We start from the raw sequence: 21,668 nt of genomic DNA on the forward strand, positions 1-21,668 counted from the left end.
CTAAAATAATTCCTATCACTCCAAGTAACTCCTTCTTAAACTCTGATATATAAAATGAAAGCCATTAAGAAAATTTGTCTGTTAGATCTATTTTTCAATCTTTAGGTAAAAGTAACCAGTAATTTTATCCTTCCTATAATATTCCTTCTCCATACTATCAGTTACTTTAATGTTTTAAAATTGGCAGCTTTAATTTAGGATGCCATCTCCTAAAAGTCATTTATAGTTTTTTGTTTGGGTAGGAGAATTCATCAAAGTGGATATGCTAAGCTTTTTGGTTAATAAATTGGCTCAAGTCACATTTTTAGCCCAGACTTTTTTTGGTTGTATTTTCACAGAAAATATGTATTCAAATGTTAGCTTTGTGGCTGTAAAATTGTCTGCTACCTTTTGAATGTGATTTTCAGTACCATCATAATAATATCACTTTATAAGGATGCAGAATATACTTCCATACTTGGCTTTCTCAGAGAAAAGAGATATGCTCAATATTGGCTCAGAAATTTAAAAAGAGATTTTACTTAAAATTAATTCAACTGTTTTTTGCAGCTATAAAAGCTTATAATTTTAACACTTGGCTTTTCTGTTATACTACTTCTGAATAGTAATGAAACACTATACTGTTTCATTTGGATGATCTTGATATAAATATGTAACCAAATATTGGAAATGTTAAAATCAACCTGCTACCAATCGTGAACTCTTATATGTGGGCATTTTTTATGACTATCACTTTTAATATACTAAAATATTCAATAATTTATTTGCACATTACATGAAAATTAATTTTTAACAAAACTTTATTCAAAGAATTAGGAAAATCATATTCAAAACACAGAAATAATCAGACTATAACAACGGTGCATAGATAGTGGTATACAAGTTCCCTGACACTAAGTGACTTCTTCCTAACTAAAACTTCAATTTTCAAGTCACCAGGTAGAAAATGGTAGAGGCATTATTTCCTCTCTCTGAGGCTGGAAAAATGGCTTCAATGTGAGAAGTCACACCATTTAAACGACAAAGATTAGACTATCCCCCAACTGAATTCTATTCCCTCTTGTTATTTCTCAGAGATGAAAACTCAGAATGTAAGGATTATTGGGAGGGAATAGGAGGTAAATTACCTCTTAGGAGATACCCTGATCAGTGCCTGCTTTAATCATACAAAACACTGAATTAAGTTTTAAAAATTACAACCATACCATAATGCTTAACTAAAATTGCCAATATGAATACTTTTTCACATAACACATTACACGTATACAAGAAGAAAAATGACCTGTTTCCAATCCTTTGACTTTCAATAGAAAAAAAATGTTGCCACTAAAGGGGATTTGAAAAATAATTTTCATGCAGACCATTAATTCTATAGAGATCAAAATCATTTCTGAATACTGAAAATAGCCTCAATCAATGAGAAACTGCTAAATTTCTTTTATAAGATTACTTTTTGAAAGGGAAGATAATTTATTTGGAAGGAATTTTTAGCTGAAAATATTGTTCATTACGAAAACATTAACTTACCCTGAGAAAGACTCTTAAAATTGCCAGTGCTTTCAGAGACCCCAACAATGCAAGAAGGAGCAACTTGTAGGCTCTAGCCTCTTACAGTTACCTACATGAAGAATGTTTTGATCTAAAACAGTGGTTTGGGCGTCTCTGCTATACTGGTAACAAGTGACAACCAAGACATCTGAATGTGATGGACTATAAGCAAATTTTGCATTCATTTCGAGCAGACTTCTTTTTTCCTTTTCTAAGAAAGAGTTTGTAATTCTTCAAATGGTCTTGGACTCAAACCTACTGTTCACAAAAAATAATCTTCTGTAAGCAAACTGGTAGTCTTCTTGTACTAGTAAACAAATTGTCTGGTCTACATTCTCTAATCTATGCCTAGAAAATAAGGCATTAGTAATTCTTCATTGGCCACTGCAGAGCATAGACAAATGTTTTGTTTCTAATCAGAGGCATATGCAAACATTCCTCAAAGTGCACTGTTATTTTTTACATCTCTTATGCATTTACAGAGTCAGAATTTATGACTCCTTACATACTTTTATAAAATAATGCTCATTCTCAACACCTTACATAAACCATAATTACTTTGAGAAAAGACAAAGTGAGAGCAGCTACAGAAGTAGCAAGATACTTGTCACAAATAAAAATATACAAAAAAATGGCAAGTTAGTGACAACTGGTAGTATGAACTCTCAGTAATATTCCACTTTGGGTGCTCCAAATTAAGATTTGACAAGTTTGAAGCCTTGTCCTGTGTCCAGCACAGTAGGAAGAAACCAACTCATTTTTAATCTTTTCAAGCACCTAAAACAAGTCTTGCAGATCCAAAAAAGGTTCAGACCACACAACCAATTTGCCAAATGCACTAGTGGATATGTAATACGAGGAAAGTGGAACATCCAGTGCTTGGCCACATCGCTTCCCGTTGGCAAATGCAAAGTATAATCACTCCACCGTTTTGACACACCATATATTGCTTTCACTGTGCGTCCCTTTTCAGTCCAGCAGACGTTATTGCTAGGGTTGCAGTTATATTCTACCCAGTCTTTTGTAAAGTCCCCCAGCTGTGGTGGGTCAGCTTCTTCGATATCTACTGTCTTTGTCATTTCTGCTCCTTGCACTGCAATATACTGGTCATTGATTTTTCTCACTTCTTTTACCCAAGGGGTTGAATTCTCACTGTCTAATACGATAATAAGTCGGGAACAGAAGGAACCATTCTTTTCTCTCCACCATTCCAGAAGTGTGTCAAAGCGTAGTATGTCTCCACCTGTGAACAAAAGAAAATTCAGTAGCATAATAATTCCTGAAGCCTCTCATTAAGAATACTCTTTTAAGTGTATTTTCTTTAAATTATTGGAATTAAATATGTAAGTGGAAAAATAGATAGAGCCTTCCTTTCAAAGTATTCAGAAGATTTTTTTTAAAAACAGACTTTCAACTTCAGGTAAAAAAAAAAATACCAATCATCCTTGTTACATCTGCTATACTAAATTAAGAAAATAGATTTTTATAAAGTTAAATTTGGTGAAAAAAAATTAAAACCACAAATGAAAGCTAATATTCTACATCAAGGGCAACAAACATGGTTCGTGGGACAAATTCAGCCTGCTACTTGTTTTTGCATGGCCTGAGAGCTAAGAACTGACTTCACCTTTTTACATGGTTGAAAAAAATCAAAAGAGCAATATTTTATGACATGGGAAAATTAGAGGAATTTAAATTTCAAATAATCGTTTCCATAAATAATATGCATTTACATTCTGTCTATGGCTGCTTTTCAACTACAACAGCAGAGCTGAGTAGTTGCAACAGGGACCTTATGGCCCACAAAGCCGAAAATACCTGTTTTTTTACAGAAAAAGTTTGCCGACCCCTCTTCTACACCACTGATAATGTTACCTCATCCTCATACGTAGGTACCTACTAAATGAAAAAGAAACACTTTACCAAACACTGTACCAAGAACAAGTTTAGAATGGATTTATTTTTAAATCAGTTTTATACATGAAAAACAACTAAGGATTAAAAATATACATGCCCAGAAAGGTCTAAGGTAAATAAATTTCTGACCTAGAAACCTGTCCTACAGCTAATCGGTTTTACATCTGGTTCATTGTGGATAGTTTTTTGCATTAATTTTGATTTTTAAATATCTTACATTAAAATATTATCTTGATTATTTAATTCTTGGCACCCTCTTAAATTTTGTGCCTAAGGTAATTGCTACCATAGTCCTGGCTCTGTCTCAATGGTACACTCATATAATCATTCCAATTCTAGGAATTTATCCTAAGAAAAGAGCAGAAATGGGGGCAAAAAACTACAGGTAAAGACCTTCACACTACTATCTAAGATGGTGTAAAATCTGAAACAACCAACAGGGCAGAATGGAAATAAATTATGGTATAACCTTATGAGAGAACTTTATAATAAAGTATTTATAAAGAAATTTTTAAATGATAAGAAAATGTCTATAATATTAGGAGAAAGGCATGACATAGAAGTGTATCTACAAAAATAACACCAATGGTTTTTGTTGGGTGTTTGGCTTTCACGTGGTTTCTGTTATACTTTTCTATCTTTTCCAAAATTCAACAAAGAAAAAATTGTATAAAAGTATAAAAGTTATATAAATTATTAGTAAATTAGTTATAGAAAGTTATATAAATGATAAAAAGAAATATGAGCATATGTTACTTTTATAATTAGAAAAAAGTTTTAACATGCTACAATTTACTAGCACAAGATTCAACAACGTAACTTTAGAAAATACATTTCTACCAAGAGCAACCATCCTCTTTGCTAAACTATCAAAATGACAACACAGGAGAGAAAGAGAGACAATCCTTTAGAAGCATTTTCTTCAGAGAAGGGGTGGTTCAATACTATTTCTGAGGTAGGATTAGCCTTCGAGGGCTGTACTTTGGGCAGGCCAGGGCCAGTCAGAAACTGACTAAAAAGAGGGCTCAGCCTCTGGGCCTGGTTCAACTGGGTTACCTCGAAGTGGGCCAGGTGCCTCAGGCTGTAAGAGTATACAGTTGCTGAATTATGGGACAAAACCTACCCTCTCAGGGAAGGCAAGGCCATGGCCAGCTATGTTTTCTCCTTTTTACAATAAAGTCTCTGACAAAGAAAGTTATACATACAGGAACAAATCTTCTTGAGAAGAAGATTTCTTCTAATAGAGAAATTCTATAATGGTCAATTTATTGGTGACATACTTCAAAAAAATATTATAAAGATACCATTCCAGAATATAACTGCTAGACATTTACCTAAAATATAACCCTACTTTAGAGTTTTGAAGTCTTCATAAATTATTCCTAACTCATAGTAAATGAAAATTTAAGAACACTGATATATATACTATTCATCTTGGTGTCTACTTTCCTAGGACAAGAAACAGCTGATATAAATATTAGTAAACTGAACATCTAGAATTTATATCCAAAGCCATATTTTAAAAAAACACCTGAAATAAATTTTAAAAGATTTAAGAAGAAAAATGCAAACTTTTTGAAAAATGTTTATATTACGTAAAAAGTCCTTCATGTAAATACACGCAACAAGCTTACTTTTAAAATACTTTCTTATAATACTTAAAAATAATTAAGGATATATGCATGAACACCAAAATTATGCCTTTTTTTCCCCATTTGATTGGGAGACAGTTTATTATTATAAGCATTGCAGTAAGTTTTCAATAATCAATCCCTGCTTTTAGGACTGAAATCCTATTTCTATAAAAATTTTTGAATTGACTATAACTTTTTCTCTTGTGCTCTGAAGTACACAGAATGCTATACTTTACCTGGAATTAAAGTAACCATAAGGTTAAAAAGTTGTTTTCTACATTGAATTATTAAAAAGTTACAGGCCAAGTAAATGATTTTATAAACTATATTCAAGTAGTTTTAATGTTGACTACCTCCCTCTATATTCTAATATTTTGAAAATGGGTAAACTATGCTAACAAAAAACATCTACTTAACCAGAACATGCCACTTCTCTACCTTCATGGTTTTTGCCTTTGGTAGCAACATGGTACAATGGGGAAAAATATACTTAAGGAGTCAGGAATATCTGGGCTTGAATCATGGTTTCATCACTTATCAGTAGTATGACCAACACATGTTATATAACCACTTTCAGTTTTCATTTCATGCTTTGAAAAATAAAGATGATGGAGGTGATAGTATTTTTCTCAAAGGATTTCAAGTGAAGGTTAAATCTAATAATGTGTATAACGTACTAAGCATAGTAGCTGCGCTTCAAATGTGCCCAATAAATATTGGTTTGCTTTTACTCTTTCTAGACAGCTATTGAGTTATTCAATATTTATTTGCAAAAACAAAAAATTATAAAAAATATTTTCCTTTATGATAAAACCCTGTTATAAATCTGGCATGAAATTAGCGAGACCATGACGGTTTAAAATCATCTCCAACTTAACCTTGATTTTGTTTCCTTCCTTCTGAAGTTCTTATATTGGTAGCTCTGCTTCTGTCCCTCTATAATACTTCCGTTTATATTTTTCTTTGATCTGAGTATCTATTTCTACTTACATTTTATGACTTTTATTATTTGTATGTGTTCTTGGTGAAAAACATCTAAAATATCTTATGGAAAAAAGTAGGGTATAATTAAACCTAAAATAACTATTTCTAATCTAAAAATAAGAAAATTATCCTTTTTTTCATGATTCATTCAATGATTTCATCCATCTGTCAGTTACTTAAGGATCCCCTACTATGTGTCAAGCTCTGTTTTAGGTGCTGAACAAATAATTCATAAAACAAAGCCCTTGACTTACAGGGTGTCTATTCTAGTTGGGAAGACCAACAAACAAACTTACATGTAATATAGAGATCTCCTTTCTCCTTTGGCAGGGAAGATTTAATGCTACCCCTCATTTTACAGACAAGAGAACTGAAGCTGAGAGAAGTTAAGTAACTTGCCTAAAATAACACTGTTGCGGCAAATTAGGACCAGAACTAAAGTCTCCTGACCTAAGTGCTACTCCCACCATATCACAGTGCCTGCTATTTAAAATTTTGATGAGCTTTCTAACATAAATAAAACTGTACATGTGAAGGACTACTGAAATCAGCATCCATAACATTTAAAGACTTAAGAGGTACTAGTCAAATAAGTTAATCAGCTTCTGAAAAATGTAACTATATTTAATAATTCTGAAAATACTTTGAAGGGAAACTGATTATAAGTCTCAGATCAGATTTTCTTCCAATCAATATAAGACATAATTCTCAAAACCTTTAGAGATTACTAGAATTATGCTGAACAGGTATACTACAGAAAAGAAAAACAAAACAGTCATATGTATACTTTGTAAACTGTGAAGTGGAAAATTGAGAATTCTGGAACTTTAACGTTTCCAATGTGAAGGATAGATTTCCACAAACTGGTGTATCTTCATCATAGTGAAACTGCCAGAGCTGAATTTACCTGCAAGAGCCCACTCTCCTGTACCATGGGTGTGCCCACTGTAATACAAAACATATGTATCGTGTCTAGGTCCATCCACAGTCCGAAGTTCAAGGAAAGCTTTCAGTTTGGAATGTAGAGTATCAAAAGACAGTCCACTCGTGGAATAGTCACATCCATAGGTCTCAATCATATGATACGCAAAAAATCTCTGGATAGCATTGAGCATGCCAGTAGACCTCAAATTTAACTCTTGTACATGTTCTGGTGGAAGAAGTGTTGGCTGACCATCAGGACTGAAGAAGGAGAAAAAAATATTATTTTGATGCTACGAAGTATTCATTCTATGTCATATTTATATCCTTTATTTATAATTAATTATCTAAGAATCATAATAGTTGCTGCTAACTAAATGGTAGGAATTTTTTTAAATCATCTTTTCTAAAATTCCTACAGTGCTAAGAATTAAGCTTGGAAAATCAAAGCCTAGTTTCTAAAAATTATATTTCTTATCAATAGAACAATAACCAAACCAAAAGCTGGGAGAATAATAACTCCAAATGTAAACAGTACTACTCTTCATTCTTTATTCACAACTTCTTACCAAATGACAGATACTGGACAAGACTTGTTAAAAGCAAGATTATACTAATTTTACCACAAAAGTGTTACAAGAACACCAGGGTGCGACTATAATGAAAGAATCTTTTTTTCTTAAGAAATAAAATCTTAACAAAATATGAAAGCAATATTTTAAATTACATATTTACTTTCTGTATTGAAAAAGACAGTCTTTATAAAGTTGTGTTCAAGTTTTACTAACCTAAGGTACATAAATTATAGAAGAAATGAATTATTAGTAAATGGCATTTTAAAAGAATTACTAAAATTTAGGTCCATTGCCTTATACTACTGACTTCTAATTGAAGACTCAGATCTCTGATCCTGGAACAAAGTGAAATGCTACTTTAGTAAAGATGGTAAACCAAGTCTTACAACTAGCAGAATCAAAATACTATCAATATTGAGGGAGAAAAAGAATCATCACTCCTATCCAGAAAAAAAATTTCATATCAGGAATTTTGAAAACTTTACATTTTGCTTCATATATTATCAATGCTATTCTGATAACACTCTAGTTTTCATTAAAAGAATAAAACATTTTGTTCCATTTTTGTAACATTTAACAATCACAAAAATGTAAAAGAATAAGCAATGCATAAATAAAAATTGTAATGAAATAAAAACCTAACTGTACAAATTACTATTTCTCCATATTCTTTCTGCAGAGTTGTTACATCTCACTTCACGGGACCCTCTAAATCTGTTTCTTCTACTTCTCACGAGACTCTTCAACTTTTTATCAAGTCTTTAACATGGAGGAAAATATTTACTACAAATAGTCTATTTGGGGTTTATATGTCAAATATCTGAAATCAGATAAAAACTTTTTGATTTCAAGTCGTCCCCTCCCTACCTCCAAGGAAAGTATGATGAATACTTGGTCATCAGAATTCATTAATGGCAAAGAACTAATTTTTTTCTACTTCAAAGGTACTTAACTATAAAAGATAAATTAAAATGTGGCAATATTTACAGTTCAAACAGATCTGCCACACATTTGGGGCCAAAAATTATTTTGGAATAAAACTGCAATCAAACAAATATATATATAACATTCATTGCCAATCTTTTGAATTTCTGGTATTTGTATGACATTTTCCAGTGGGCAGAGTGTTTTTACATTCATATTCTCATTAGCTCTTCATAATACTCCTCTGAGATGGGCAGAATAGGTATTGTCATTTCCATTTTACATAACGACACTGAGGTTCAGAGAAGTTATGATTTGCCTAAGGTAACACAGATCTAGAATTTAGGACTCTGCGGTCCATTGTACATTCTATTATATTTCACCATGTTGTTTCAGGGGACATTTTCTTAAACAAGACATCCCTTTCTAAAGAAAGGATAGGACTTTTCCTTAGAAAATTCATTCATATTTTCTGATTTCTAGCTAAAATACAAACTAATCACATTTATCAAAAATATATTTAAATCAAACCCAAACCCTGAAGATTATTATTCAGAGTAAAGGTTTTTAAACACTTGGGGTAAATGAAAAAAAAAATGAAAGAGTATTATATTTTGAAAATATTAAGAGTTTTGAAAAAGTGAGCTACTATATTTTATATTTATAGTCATACAAATATTAGGAAAATGTTAGAGTCAAGTAGTTATTACTAATTATATTGGATTACTGTACCTGCAGAAGTTGGTGGGAATCACAATAGCATATCCAACAGATGTTCCTCCTAAACAATTACCCAATTCATGGAAGAGCCCATGAGCCATGGATTCCAATGGCAAAACAATTAGAAACATGCTCAAGAAGATTCCATTTGTTGGCTAAAAGAAATTTAAAACAGCATGTTTACATATTGTGTATGATTGCACTTATGTGTGTGCATACGTCTATACATTTTCATACACACATATTTATTCACATTTTTTGCCCCTACTTTCAAAAAGGATAAAAAGAACAATTATCTAAAAACAATTATAAGTCGAAACAGACAGCTATATATGGATAAGCAATAAATCCTAAATGTATCTCTAAACTTCTTAGAAGTCATGGCAAAACAAATACAGCACATCATATTTTTTTAAAATGTTAAATAACATCCCACCCAAACTAAAAAACAAAACATAACCACTCTTGATATGACAGAGAAAAAGCCAGAAAACAAATCCTTTCCTGTCAAAACCACAGCCCTAAATTATTTTTCAATAACACACTCATTTACTTTATCAGAAAGGGTACTTTAGAAAGGACTCTTTTTTTTTTCCTCTGAAAAGTCTGGAAATTAAAAGAACAAAATCTTAAAGAAAATTTAAGATCCTAAAGCTATCAAAATGAATTCCATTCTTATATTTAACTAAACTTATAATACAGCTTTCCTTTGAAAAGCTCCAGACTCTGTAGACTAAATTCAAAGCTGTAAAAAAGAAAAAAAAAAAAAAAGACATTTAAGCATCCTAAAAGCAGAATGGAAGGAAAAAGGGAGGAAAAAAATATTAAAAGAAGTAGGCAAGATTAGGTAGTAACTGCGATTAAAAAAACCCAGAAAACAATTAAAGGACATTTTAAGTGAAAAGAAAATGGAAGGAAGATAGTTACTCAGTCCTGATCTATACCTTCACAATACTGGTACTATGCTACATTCTTTCTGTGTTGCTACCGCACATACTACACAGTCATGTGCCTATGGGCATGAACACACATTTTTCTAACACTAAGAGGTTCATTTGATCAGAATTTAAATAAAAAATAGCAATTGACTCCCACAATGAAAAATGGATATAATGCCCTATTTTTGGTACATTCTATGTTATCAATTATATAAATAATACAGTACATGCTCAATTTAGAAACATTAGAAAACACAAGTAAAAAAGATGTGAACAAAATCATTCCAAGTACCATCATCCATACATAGTTACTAATTTTTTGAAATATTTCCAGATTTCATGCAATATATATTCACAAATATATACTTATGTTTTTTTACCAAAATAGGATGATAATATAATGTTCTGTAAACTTTTTAATATATTGTAAGCCTATTAACATAACTCTAAATCATTTGTAAAGTCCAAATGGCATGCTAGCATATGTATTTAAAAAAAACTAGCTGATTCTGTCACTGCTATCTAGATTCCTTTTAATTAACTATGATAAACAAAACCAGAGTATTGAGTTCTCTGATTATTAATTATGTTAAATACCTTTGATCATTTGGGTTTCAACTTGGGGGAAGTATTAGATATTCTGCTCACTTTTCCACGGGGCTGCCTTGTTATTATTGATTTACAGCTTTGTTTTGCTCTCCATATATTTCAGATAAAAGTCTTTTGTCCGTTGTACTGCAAATATGTTTCCTCCTCTGTGACTCCCTTAATGCTGTTTTTTTGCTTAATCTAAGTTCTTAATTGCAGTCATTTCATGTCTTATTAAAGAAATCTTCATCCACACAAAGGTCAAGAAGATATTTTACACTATCCTCTAAAGGCTTTATTGTTTTGCCCTTTACATTTAGGTCTATAATCCAAATGACATTGATTTTTGTTTATGATAATGATCCAATTACATTTTTTCTATATGAACACCCAATTGTCCAATTACCTATTACTGAAAGTTTCAAACATTCCACATTACAGTACCATCTTTGTCATAAAGCAAGTATTCTGGGATCCATTTTTGTACTCTCTTCTGTTCCATTAGTCTGTCTACCCTTTCAAATATTTCCTTTGGCGTTTATTTCCTTTTTTCTGGGACTCCAATAAAACACAGATGAGATCTTCTCACTGTATCCCCTTTGAGTCTTACCCTTTTCTTCTGTATTTTCCCTATTTTTTCCCTTCTGTGCTCCTTCTTGCATAGCTTCTTCTGAACTATATCCTCCAGTTCTCTAATGCTCACTTCAGCTTTGTCTAATCTGTTAAGCTTGCACATCATTAATTTCAGGTATTTTATTTTCTGATTCGAAAACTTCAGTTCTTTTTCAAATCCGGCTTGTCACTTTTTTATAATTTCCAACTTCCTACCATTATGTACTATCTCTGCTTTTATTTTTTTCGATTTAGTTAAGTATGATGGTTATCCCCAGACTTTTTGGACTGTCTCCTTCTGTTGGTCCTGCTGCTTCTTGTTCTTGATGCTGTACATGTGTGTGCGTGCATGTGTGTGTATCCGGTTATATTTATCAGCAGAACACTATGTAAACATATATATATATATATTATATAACTAATTTCAGGCGTAGGGTGATACTTTCTCTAAGAGGATTTTTGTTTATTTCTTCCAGGGAATTGGGGCATTACTAGTCTACATACCTTAATCCAGGTTTGACCACTTAATCTAAGTTGGATCACTAATAGAACACAAGGTCAGCATGCAAGTTTACGAGAGGAGTTTAATATACGTGACTCCATCCTTTTCCTTCAACGTGTCATCTTAAAATGGGAGGTAATTTACTGGAGATCCCACTTCTGAAGCTCTGGACTTTGATTTTTGCTCCTCTTTCAGCACCAAAAGTGCACATTTGAAAACTATTTCCTCTATACTAACAAATGGTCACAGGGCACAGTGTTGAGTCTTCCTATCCCAGAGGTATGGTATGTTTTTCAATTTATTCAAGTCTTCTTTTATAATCTTCAGTGGAGTTTTATAGTATTTCTTCTCTTTTTTTTTTTTTTTTTGTGAGGAAGACTGGCTCTGAGCTAACATCCACTGCCAATCCTCCTCTTTTTGCTGAGGAAGATTAGCTCTGAGCTAATATCTGTGCCCATCTTCCTTCATTTTGTATATGGGATGCCGCCACAGCATGGCTTGCAGAGTAGTGTGTCAGTCCGCATCTGGGATCCCAACCTGCAAACCCCGGGCCACCAAAGCAGAGTGTGCGAACTTAACCACTATGTCACCGGGCCAGCCCCAGTTTTACAGTATTTCTTTATAAAAATTCCATAAGTTTCTTTTAAACTTTATTTCTAGACATTTTATGTTTGTTGTTCTATAAATAGAATAATTTCCATTACATTTTCTGATTATTGACGTCCAGGATATTGATTTTTTCGTATATTTACATACCACTTGCTACCTAAATGGTATTAAAAAATATAATTCCACTATAAACACCTTTTATTTCTTCTTATACAACTTATGTCATATAAGTCCAAGAGACTTTACAGTTTTTATACTGGTTGGGTTAATGATAACTGTATCAGTGAGCAAAATCAACCTTTTATCAACCTTTAGATATAGTTTACAATTTTAAAGATGCAGCATAATTCTCACAACTATTGTTACAGCATTTTCAATTGGTTTTTTGGTTAACTCTTAGGTTTGCTGGATAATCATCTTGCCTACAAATACTGATAATTTCATTACTTTCTTTTCAATTTCTATACTTCTATTGAATATGTTGCTCCTTTAAAATAGATAATGCTTTAATCAATTAAACCCCTATTCACACAAAAGGATTACTTTCAAATTATGTCAGCCATTCATATAAAAGAATTACTAAAAGAATTATTAAATACCATGATCAATATATGACAACTTTATTATTTCTACCTTTAACTTTACATAACTAGCACTTTTCTGATCAAGACAGCAATACAGGAATGAAAATAATTCACTATGTTATAATTTATAGCAAGGGTCACAAACTCAAATGCCTTCAGGGGCCAGAAAACCAGATAAGTGAAGCAGCTATAGAAGTAATAAGTAGTGGTAAGGATTCTAAAGGAAGGTGCAGCATTGCTACCTAAAGGCATACGTTAAAAAAAAATGTTCTGGCCGAATAAAACTGGTCTACTCAATAATCTTACAGGCCTATTTATTTATTTATTTTGCTATACAGACATAATTATAGGTATTTTAAAAAATAGAATTACAAGGCAATAGCATCCTCTTTAAAAAAGAAAAATCCCTGCACGTTAATCCTAAATGGATGGTTTTTAGAAGAATGAGAAGTTCAGGTGAGTAAATAAACTTTCTGTACCAAGAGTTACCAGGAAATTTTATGACATAGAGGGAAAAAAAATTTATATACATATACATATTAAAAAATTCATAAATAAACATTAAGGAACTTGATATTCTACTGAGAATGGGGAATCAAATTTTGACATGTAAATGGTAAAAGACTAGAATGTTGTACCATCAAAAAAGTTCACTTTTCATTTTGTTTAGTCAAACTATTTTTCTTTAGTTAAGACTGCTTATTAATTTTCTATCTACCAATTTTTCCTATTTCCTACAGAAAAGAAAATGAAAATTTCCATTCCTGAAAGCAGGCCTAGAAATATTTATTTGAAGGTTGGCCCTATTTATTTAATATCTCAAATGTCAAGACTGGCCTTTAAATATTCATGTGTATAGAATACCAAATATTACTGACTACTTCTACATTACATTAAAGAATTATATAAAGCTACTATGACTAAGGTTTTTACTGTGCAGTTAAAATATCATTTCTACCATTAGAAAAAAAATACTAAACAGTTTATAATCTAGCAGTGAACTACACAAATGATAAAGTTCAATCGCCAATTTGTAGACGGCAAGTGAGAAGCCTAATTAAATAATTTAAAATTTCAATTAAAATGTTAATTGATAGTGATGTTATTCAATATCCTCATATCAGGTATACAACACTGATGATATTTAATACAATAGGACTAAATAAGCAGATATTCAGAGGTTTACTGATCATAATTCATAGGCAACTGATGATCTGTTATTACTTGTTTTTTATAATGTTAGTAAAAAATTGAGAATTTTATGTTGCCATTAATTTTTAAAAAGCTAATTCATCTGGAAAAAATCATTAAATACTCCTATTAGGTTATTTTGAGTAAGCAAGCTTAGAAAACAATATTAAATATACTATCAAGATAACACACACAAATAAAAGCGAACAGTTTGGCAATACAAAAAATTCGCAATCTTAACTGAAGAGATGGCAAATATGTCCAGGGGGAGCCAAAATAAATTTAGAATGTTTTATCGACTTGCCACTTTCAAAAAGCTTCAATTTTATTGGCATGCAAACCTTTATTCTATAGCTTCAACCTAAAAGTCATTTGTCACTTTGGAGTACTCCTTCCACTTTAAACAACTCCCTGTAACAAATAAGATCAACTTGATCAAAACCAGTAAGCGTAGGTACTTTTCTTACTTTGCTTCTAGAAATCTTCCTAAGCTCACTATCAAACTTTAAGACATGATTCAAATTTCAAAGCAGATATAAACTGAACATAACAGCAGACCAGTAAACAACTATAAGTAATACCCTTGGCATACTTACTAGCTATTAGTTCTCTATTCAGCTGGGCTTTCAAGTCATAGACAAAATATTCAACACTTTCATATTCTAAAATTTCTCAGGTAATAAGAAAAAAATCTCGTTATGCAACATACAGATACCAATGTCAGAATTTCATTTAAAAAAAAATCTGGCATTTAATTAAGAGATATAATTATTGTTTGTTTAGAAGTATTTTTCTATAAGTCTCCTCAAGTAAGCCAGATTTGGGAAATATTATACATAGAAGTCTAAAGAAATGAAGCCCAACTAAGAAACGGAATATATAAATGTATGTTACAGAGCAACATATAAATCGAAGTATTATGCTCTTTGATGTGAGAAATCCAGATTTAAGAAACCACAGGCAACTTCCAAAACTTTTCTTAGTTCAGGAAACTTAAGACCATTAGGAAAGATACAGTTTTTTTGTTTTTTTTGCAGGGAAAGATTCGCCCTGAGCTAACATCTGTTGCCAATCTTCCTCTTTTTTTTTTGCCCCATCCCCAAAGCCCCAGTACACAGTTGTATATTCTAGTTGCAAGTCCTTCTAGTTCTTCTGTGAGCCACCACCATAGCATGGCAACTGACAGATGGGTGCTGTGGTTCCGCGACCTGGAAACAAACCTGGGCAGCCGGAGTGGTCAGAGTGCTGAACTTGAACCACTAGGCCATCAGGGCTGGCTCAGAAAAGCTACAGTTTTAAAGTCAAGTGATTTCTTTATGTCCACTACAGGCAATAGGGTGTAGTGGAAAGGACTCAAGCTTGAAGGTAGACTTTGGTTCATTCTTAGCTCAGTCACTTACCATCTGTGTGTATGTGAATAAATTAATTAACCTTTGAGTCTGAATCTATAAAAGGTGGATAATATTTTATGAGCTTATTCTATAGATTAGAAATGTGTGAACTATGTTTAGCACAAAAAATGGTAGCTGTAATTTTGCAATGAAGCATTTTGTTGTTGTTGTTGTGAGAAAGATCAGCCCTGAGCTAACATCCATGCCAATCCTCCTCTTTTTGCTGAGGAAGACTGGCCCTGAGCTAACATCCATGCCGATCTTCCTCCACCTTATGTGGGACGCCGCCACAGCATGGCCTGACAAGCGGTGCGTCGGTGCGCACCCAGGATCCGAACCCGGGCTGCCAGCAGCAGAGCACGTGCACTTAACTGCTACACCACGGGACCAGCATCTCGATGAAGCATTTTTAAATTGAAATGAGATCATTATGAGTAAATCCAAATGACTATTACTTTTTCATCATATGACTATTGCTATTTAGGAGATCTTACGTAGAGTTAAGGCCTAGCAAATGCATTTAAAATTTTTTTTTTGAGTAGCCTCAAAAAAGAGAGCAAAAATAAAAATTTTTTAGACCACAATCCTGATGAAAGTGAAACAACATTGGTACGGGAATCAAACCTGGGTACTGTACTGAATCTTACTTCTTCCTCATGGGCAAAATAGAGAGGTTACATTAAATAACCTTTATGCTTATTTCCAACTCTAAAAATATATGGAACTAAGCAGAGTGGTTAAAAGTAAAGGCTGTGAAGGCGGATCGCCTAGATTCACACCAACTATGTAACCGTAAGCAAGTTTCCTAATCTCTCAAGCATGTTTCTTATCCATAAAATGGGAATAATAATGGTACCTATCCCAGAGTGTCATAGAGAATCATATAAATTAACACACATGAAGTACATAGAATGGTGGATAGCACACAGAAAACAGTTAATAAATGGTAAGTCTTGCCATTATTATTAAAATGGAAAAAATTATCTCCAGTCATTAAAATTTTTAAAAGCTAGAAAATCAGTTGGGGGAAAAAAGAAATATCATGTTCTTACTTCATGAATAAAACAATACTCAGACCACTGTTATTGGTGTTTTAGAAAAAAAGGCATCTACTCCTGTTTCATAGTGTTCTGGCAGAAGTGATAAAACACCAAATTAAAAGTATACCTTCTTCAAGTTAAAAAGAGGTAGTGTCCCCCCTCTCATCTAGACTAAAATAGCTCAAAACTTTAGGAACAGAAATGAAACAAAACAAAAAATTATGAAACGTACGTTTCTAGTTTTGGCAGCAGATTTGAAAACTCCCTGCCCCCCATGCCAAGCGAAGTAATATGGCTGATCCTGCCATCTTGCTAGAAATGAAACTGTGCTGCATCTGTGGATTCCAACCCTTCGTTGATGTGAGGCTGATCTTGTTACATCTGTCATACCCAGTAGTTGCCACTGCTTCCCCTATGGAGAAATCAACTGTGATTGTGGTTTTTCTGGTTTGCGGCAAAAGGGTTTCTACAAAAAGTTGCATCAAACCTCCATGGAATCTGCAAATGACCACGGTTGGCAAAGAAAGGCATATCAAATCTCACGTGAAAGATTTCAGAGAGAATCTCTCAACATAAGAGTGAGCCATGGGGTATGCTTCTTTGGGTATCTGGACACTTTCTTTCCTTTTTATCCTTATGTGAATTATCAATTATCATAATTTCAGAAAAGCCTATAGTCGAGCAATAAAACTAGCACCAAATGCTATGGTATTGTGTAAGTCTTTCTTACTGACTTTATATTTAAGGAAAAAAGTAAAAAAGAGAAAAGCAAATAACACATTCAATAAACATAATACAAACTGCAGGAGATAACAGATGTAATGTTGCATTTTAAAGTTGGAATGAGATTATGAACAAAACACAAGTTAATGGTAAAATTCCAGCTTTCTAATATAAATGACTTGGAGTGATACTACTGACACATTCTAAAATGTTATTAAACTCAGTAAAACTAATGAAAAACAAAAAAGAAGCTATACATGTGGGGTCAGCCAAAGATTCTACTCAAACGAGGTCAGGCAAAGATTTCTTAGATATGACATTAAAAGATGATTCATAAAAGAAAAAAATTGGAAAACTGGACTATAGCAAAATTAAGAACTTCTACTCTTCAAAAAACACAATAAAAGAATGAAAAGACAAGCCACACACTGGGAGAAAACATTTGCAAGTCATATATCTGAAAAAGGACTTATATGTAGAATATATAAAGAACTCAATAATAAGAAAATAACCAACCCAATTTTAAAAATTGTCAAGCGATCTGAACAGGTACTTCACCAAAGAAGACATACAGGTGACAAGTAAGCACATGAAAACATACTTTACATAGTTAATCATTAGGGAAACAGAAAATAAAACTACAATGAGTTACCACTACACACCTATTTGAATGGTTAAAAAACAAACAAAAAATAGACAATACCAAGCACTGGTGGGTATGTGGAACAACTGGAACTCTCATATGCTGCTGGTGAGAATGCAACATCACAGACCCACTTTGGAAAACAGTTTAGCAGTTTCTTATCAAGTTAAATGTATGACTCATATGTTTATCACATGACCCAGCAATCCCACACCACGTAAAATAAAAAACCTTATGTTAATACAAAACCCTGTCTCATGAATGTTTACAGCAGATTTATAATTACCAAAAACTAAATAATTTCAATGTCCTTCAATTGAGTAATGGATAAGCAAACTGTGAGACGTCCATACAATGGAATACTGCTCAGCAATACAAAGGAATAAACTACTAATATACACAACATGGATGAATCTTATATGAATTATGCTAAGTGAAAGAAGCCAAACTCAAACAGCTATATACCGTATAATTTCATATATATGACATTCTGGAAAAAGACAATGTCTAGAGACAGAAAAAACATCAGTGGTTGCCAAGTACTGGGGGTTGGGAGAGGGACTGACTACAAAAGAACAGGAGGGAATTTTGGGGGGTGATGGAACTGCTCTATGTGTGGACTGTGGTAGTGGTGGTCACACAACTATATGCGTTTGTCAAAATCACAGAATTGTACACTAAAAAGGGGGAATATTATTGTATGCAAATTTTTCCTTAACAAAAAAAAATTTTGTTATTAAGCTAAGTAAAACTAACAAAACCCAAAACTACTGACATGCAAAAAGGCTTAAAATAGAGAAAAATGGCTAAGTCCATTTTGGGAAATTAAGTTCTAAGCTACAATTATGTTCCATGAGGCAGAGTAATCTCATGTTTTTGTTTGTTTGCTTTTACTTCTCTGGTAGTAAAATGAGAGTACATTTGACTCTCTAAAAATATACTTTAAAAAATAAACCTACTATAAAATGTTTTGTTAATTAGAAATGTCCACTAGGTCATTAACTCAATGAAATCCATCATCCTACATTCCCATCTGCTCCCTTCAGTCTCTCAACATCTTTTCAACATTTTTAGACTATCCACCATGTCAGAATATTCAACTCTACAATTCATCAACTTATCTCAAATTCTCTTTAAATTTTACTTCTCAACAAGATTTATCAGTTTTTTCCTTGATAATTCTCTTAATCTTATCCTTAGCACAGCAATTTTCCCCTATCACCTTAGTCCAGGTCCTTACCTCTTACTCCTAGCTAGCTTTCTTGGTTTCAGTCTATCTCTACTTTAATTCATCCTATCTATAGCTGACTAAACTGATCTACTCAAAAGGCTTCTTTAGGGAAATTTATAGCAATAATGGCCTACCTCAAGGTAGGCCCTTAAGAAATAAGAAATAAGAAAAATCTCAAACAGTCTAACACTATACCTGGAAGAACTAGAAAAAGAACAAAATCCAGAGTAGAAGGAAAGAGATGATAAAAATCAGAGCAGAAATAAATGAAATAGAGACTAAAAAAAACAATAGGAATGGGGGCCGGCCCGGTGGCGCAAGCGGTTAAGTGCACGCGCTCCGCTGCGGCGGCCCGGGGTTCGCTGGTTCGGATCCCGGGCGCGCACCGACGCACTGCTTGGTAAGCCATGCTGTGGCGGCGTCCCATATAAAGTGGAGGAAGATGGGCACCGATGTTAGCCCAGGGCCGTCTTCCTCAGCAAAAAAAAAGAGGAGGATTGGCGGATGTTAGCTCAGGGCTGATCTCCTCACAAAAAAAAAAAAAAAAAAAAAAAAACAATAGGAATGATCCATGAAACTAAGAGTTGGTTCTTTGAAAAGATAAAATTGACAAACCCTTAGCCAGACTAAGAAAAAAGGAGAGAAGGCTCAAACAAAATTAGAAAAGAAAGAGGAGAAATTACAATGGATACCACAGAAATACAAAGGATTATAAGAGAATACTATGAAAAGCTATATGCCAACAAACTGGATAACCTAGAAGAAATGGACAAATTCTTAGATTTATACAACTTCGCAAAATCAATCAAGAAGAAAATAGAGAATCTGAATAGACCAATCACAAGAGATTGAAAAAGCAGTCAAAAACCTCCCAAAAACCGAAAGTCCAGGACCAGACGGCTTCTCTGGTGCATGCTACCAGACATTCAAAGATTTAATACTTATCCTTTTCAAACTCTTCCAAAAAACTGAAGAGGATGGGATGCTTCCTAACTCATTTTACAAGGCCACCATTACCCTGATACCAAAACCTGACAAGGACAACAGAAAAAAGAAAAATTACAGGCCAATATCACTGATGAACATAGATGCAAAAATTCTCAACAAAATATTAGCAAATGGAATAAAACAATACATTAAAAAATCATAGACCATGATCAAGTGGGATTTATTCCAGGGATTCAGGGATGGTTCAACATCTGCAAATCAATGTGATATACCATATTAACAAAATGAGGAATAAAAATCACATGATCATCTCAACAGATGCACAGAAAGCATTTGACAGGATCCAGCATCAATTTATGATAAAAACTCTCAATAAAATGGGTATAGAAGGAAAGTACCTCAACATAATAAAGGCCATCTGTGACAAACCCACAGCCAACATCATACTCAATGGTGAAAAACTGAAAGCTATTCCTTTAAGAACAGAAACAAGAAAAGGATGCCCACCCTCGTGACTTTCATTCAACATAGTATTGGAAGTTTTAGCCAGAGAATTAGGCAAGAAAAAGAAACAACAGGCATCCAAATTGGGAAGGAGGAAGTGAAACTGTTACTATTTGTAGATGACACGACTCTATATATAGAAAACCGTAAAGAATCCACCAAAAAGCTATTAGAAATAATTAATGAATACAATAAAGTCAACATACAAAAATCAGTTGCATTTCTATACACTAACAACAAACTGGCAGAAAGAGAAATCAGGAATACAGTCCCATTTACAATTGCAACAAAGATAATAAAATACCTAGGAATAAATTTAACCAAGGAGGTGAAAGACATATACACTGAAAACTATAAGACTATTATATTATTATAAGAAAGAAATTGAAGAAGACACAAAGAAATGGAAAGATATTCCATGCTCATGGATTGGAAGAATAAACATAGTTAAAATGTCCATATTACCTAAAGCAATCTACAGATTCAATGCACTCTCCATCAGAATCCCAATAACATTCTTCACAGAAACAGAACAAAGAATCCTAAAATTTATATGGAACAAAAGACCCCAAATAATCAAAGCAATCCTGAGAAAAACAAACAAAGCTGGAGGTATCACATTCCCTGAGTTCAAAATATACTACAAAGCTATAGTAATCAGAACAGCATGGTACTGGCACAAAAACAGACACAACAGATCAATGGAACAGAATCGAGAGCCCAGAAATAAAAACACACATCTATGGACAGCTAATTTTCAACAAGGGAGCCAAGAACCTACAATGGAGAAAGAAAAGTCTTTTAATAAATGGTGTTGGGAAAACTGGACATCTACATGCAAAAGAATGAAAGTAGACCATTATCTTACACCATACACAAAAATTAACTCAAAATGGATTAAAGACTTGAATGTAGGATCTGAAACCATAAAACTCCTAGAA

The 21,668-nt window shown here is 33.0% G+C and overlaps 1 protein-coding gene across 3 annotated transcripts in view; it reads right to left on the reverse strand.

Moving 5' to 3' along the window:
- Window positions 1-782: 782 nt before the first annotated feature.
- BMT2 (base methyltransferase of 25S rRNA 2 homolog) overlaps window positions 783-21,668 on the reverse strand; it is a 129,603-nt gene continuing 108,717 nt past the window's right edge. For 2 of the 3 annotated variants that reach the window (XM_058528604.1, XM_058528618.1), the window contains 4 exons: window positions 16,911-17,090; window positions 9,236-9,378; window positions 6,991-7,265; window positions 783-2,791 (listed from right to left, as the gene is read on the reverse strand). In XM_058528604.1, the coding sequence (XP_058384587.1) occupies window positions 2,244-2,791; window positions 6,991-7,265; window positions 9,236-9,378; window positions 16,911-17,090 (1,146 nt within the window). In that variant the 3' untranslated portion in view covers window positions 783-2,243. The remainder of the gene's footprint in view (window positions 2,792-6,990; window positions 7,266-9,235; window positions 9,379-16,910; window positions 17,091-21,668) is intronic. The other variant, XM_058528609.1, reaches the window with a different exon arrangement.

This window comes from Diceros bicornis, chromosome 3, assembly GCF_020826845.1.
Source record: "Diceros bicornis minor isolate mBicDic1 chromosome 3, mDicBic1.mat.cur, whole genome shotgun sequence".
Classification (NCBI taxonomy): Eukaryota; Metazoa; Chordata; class Mammalia; order Perissodactyla; family Rhinocerotidae; genus Diceros; species Diceros bicornis.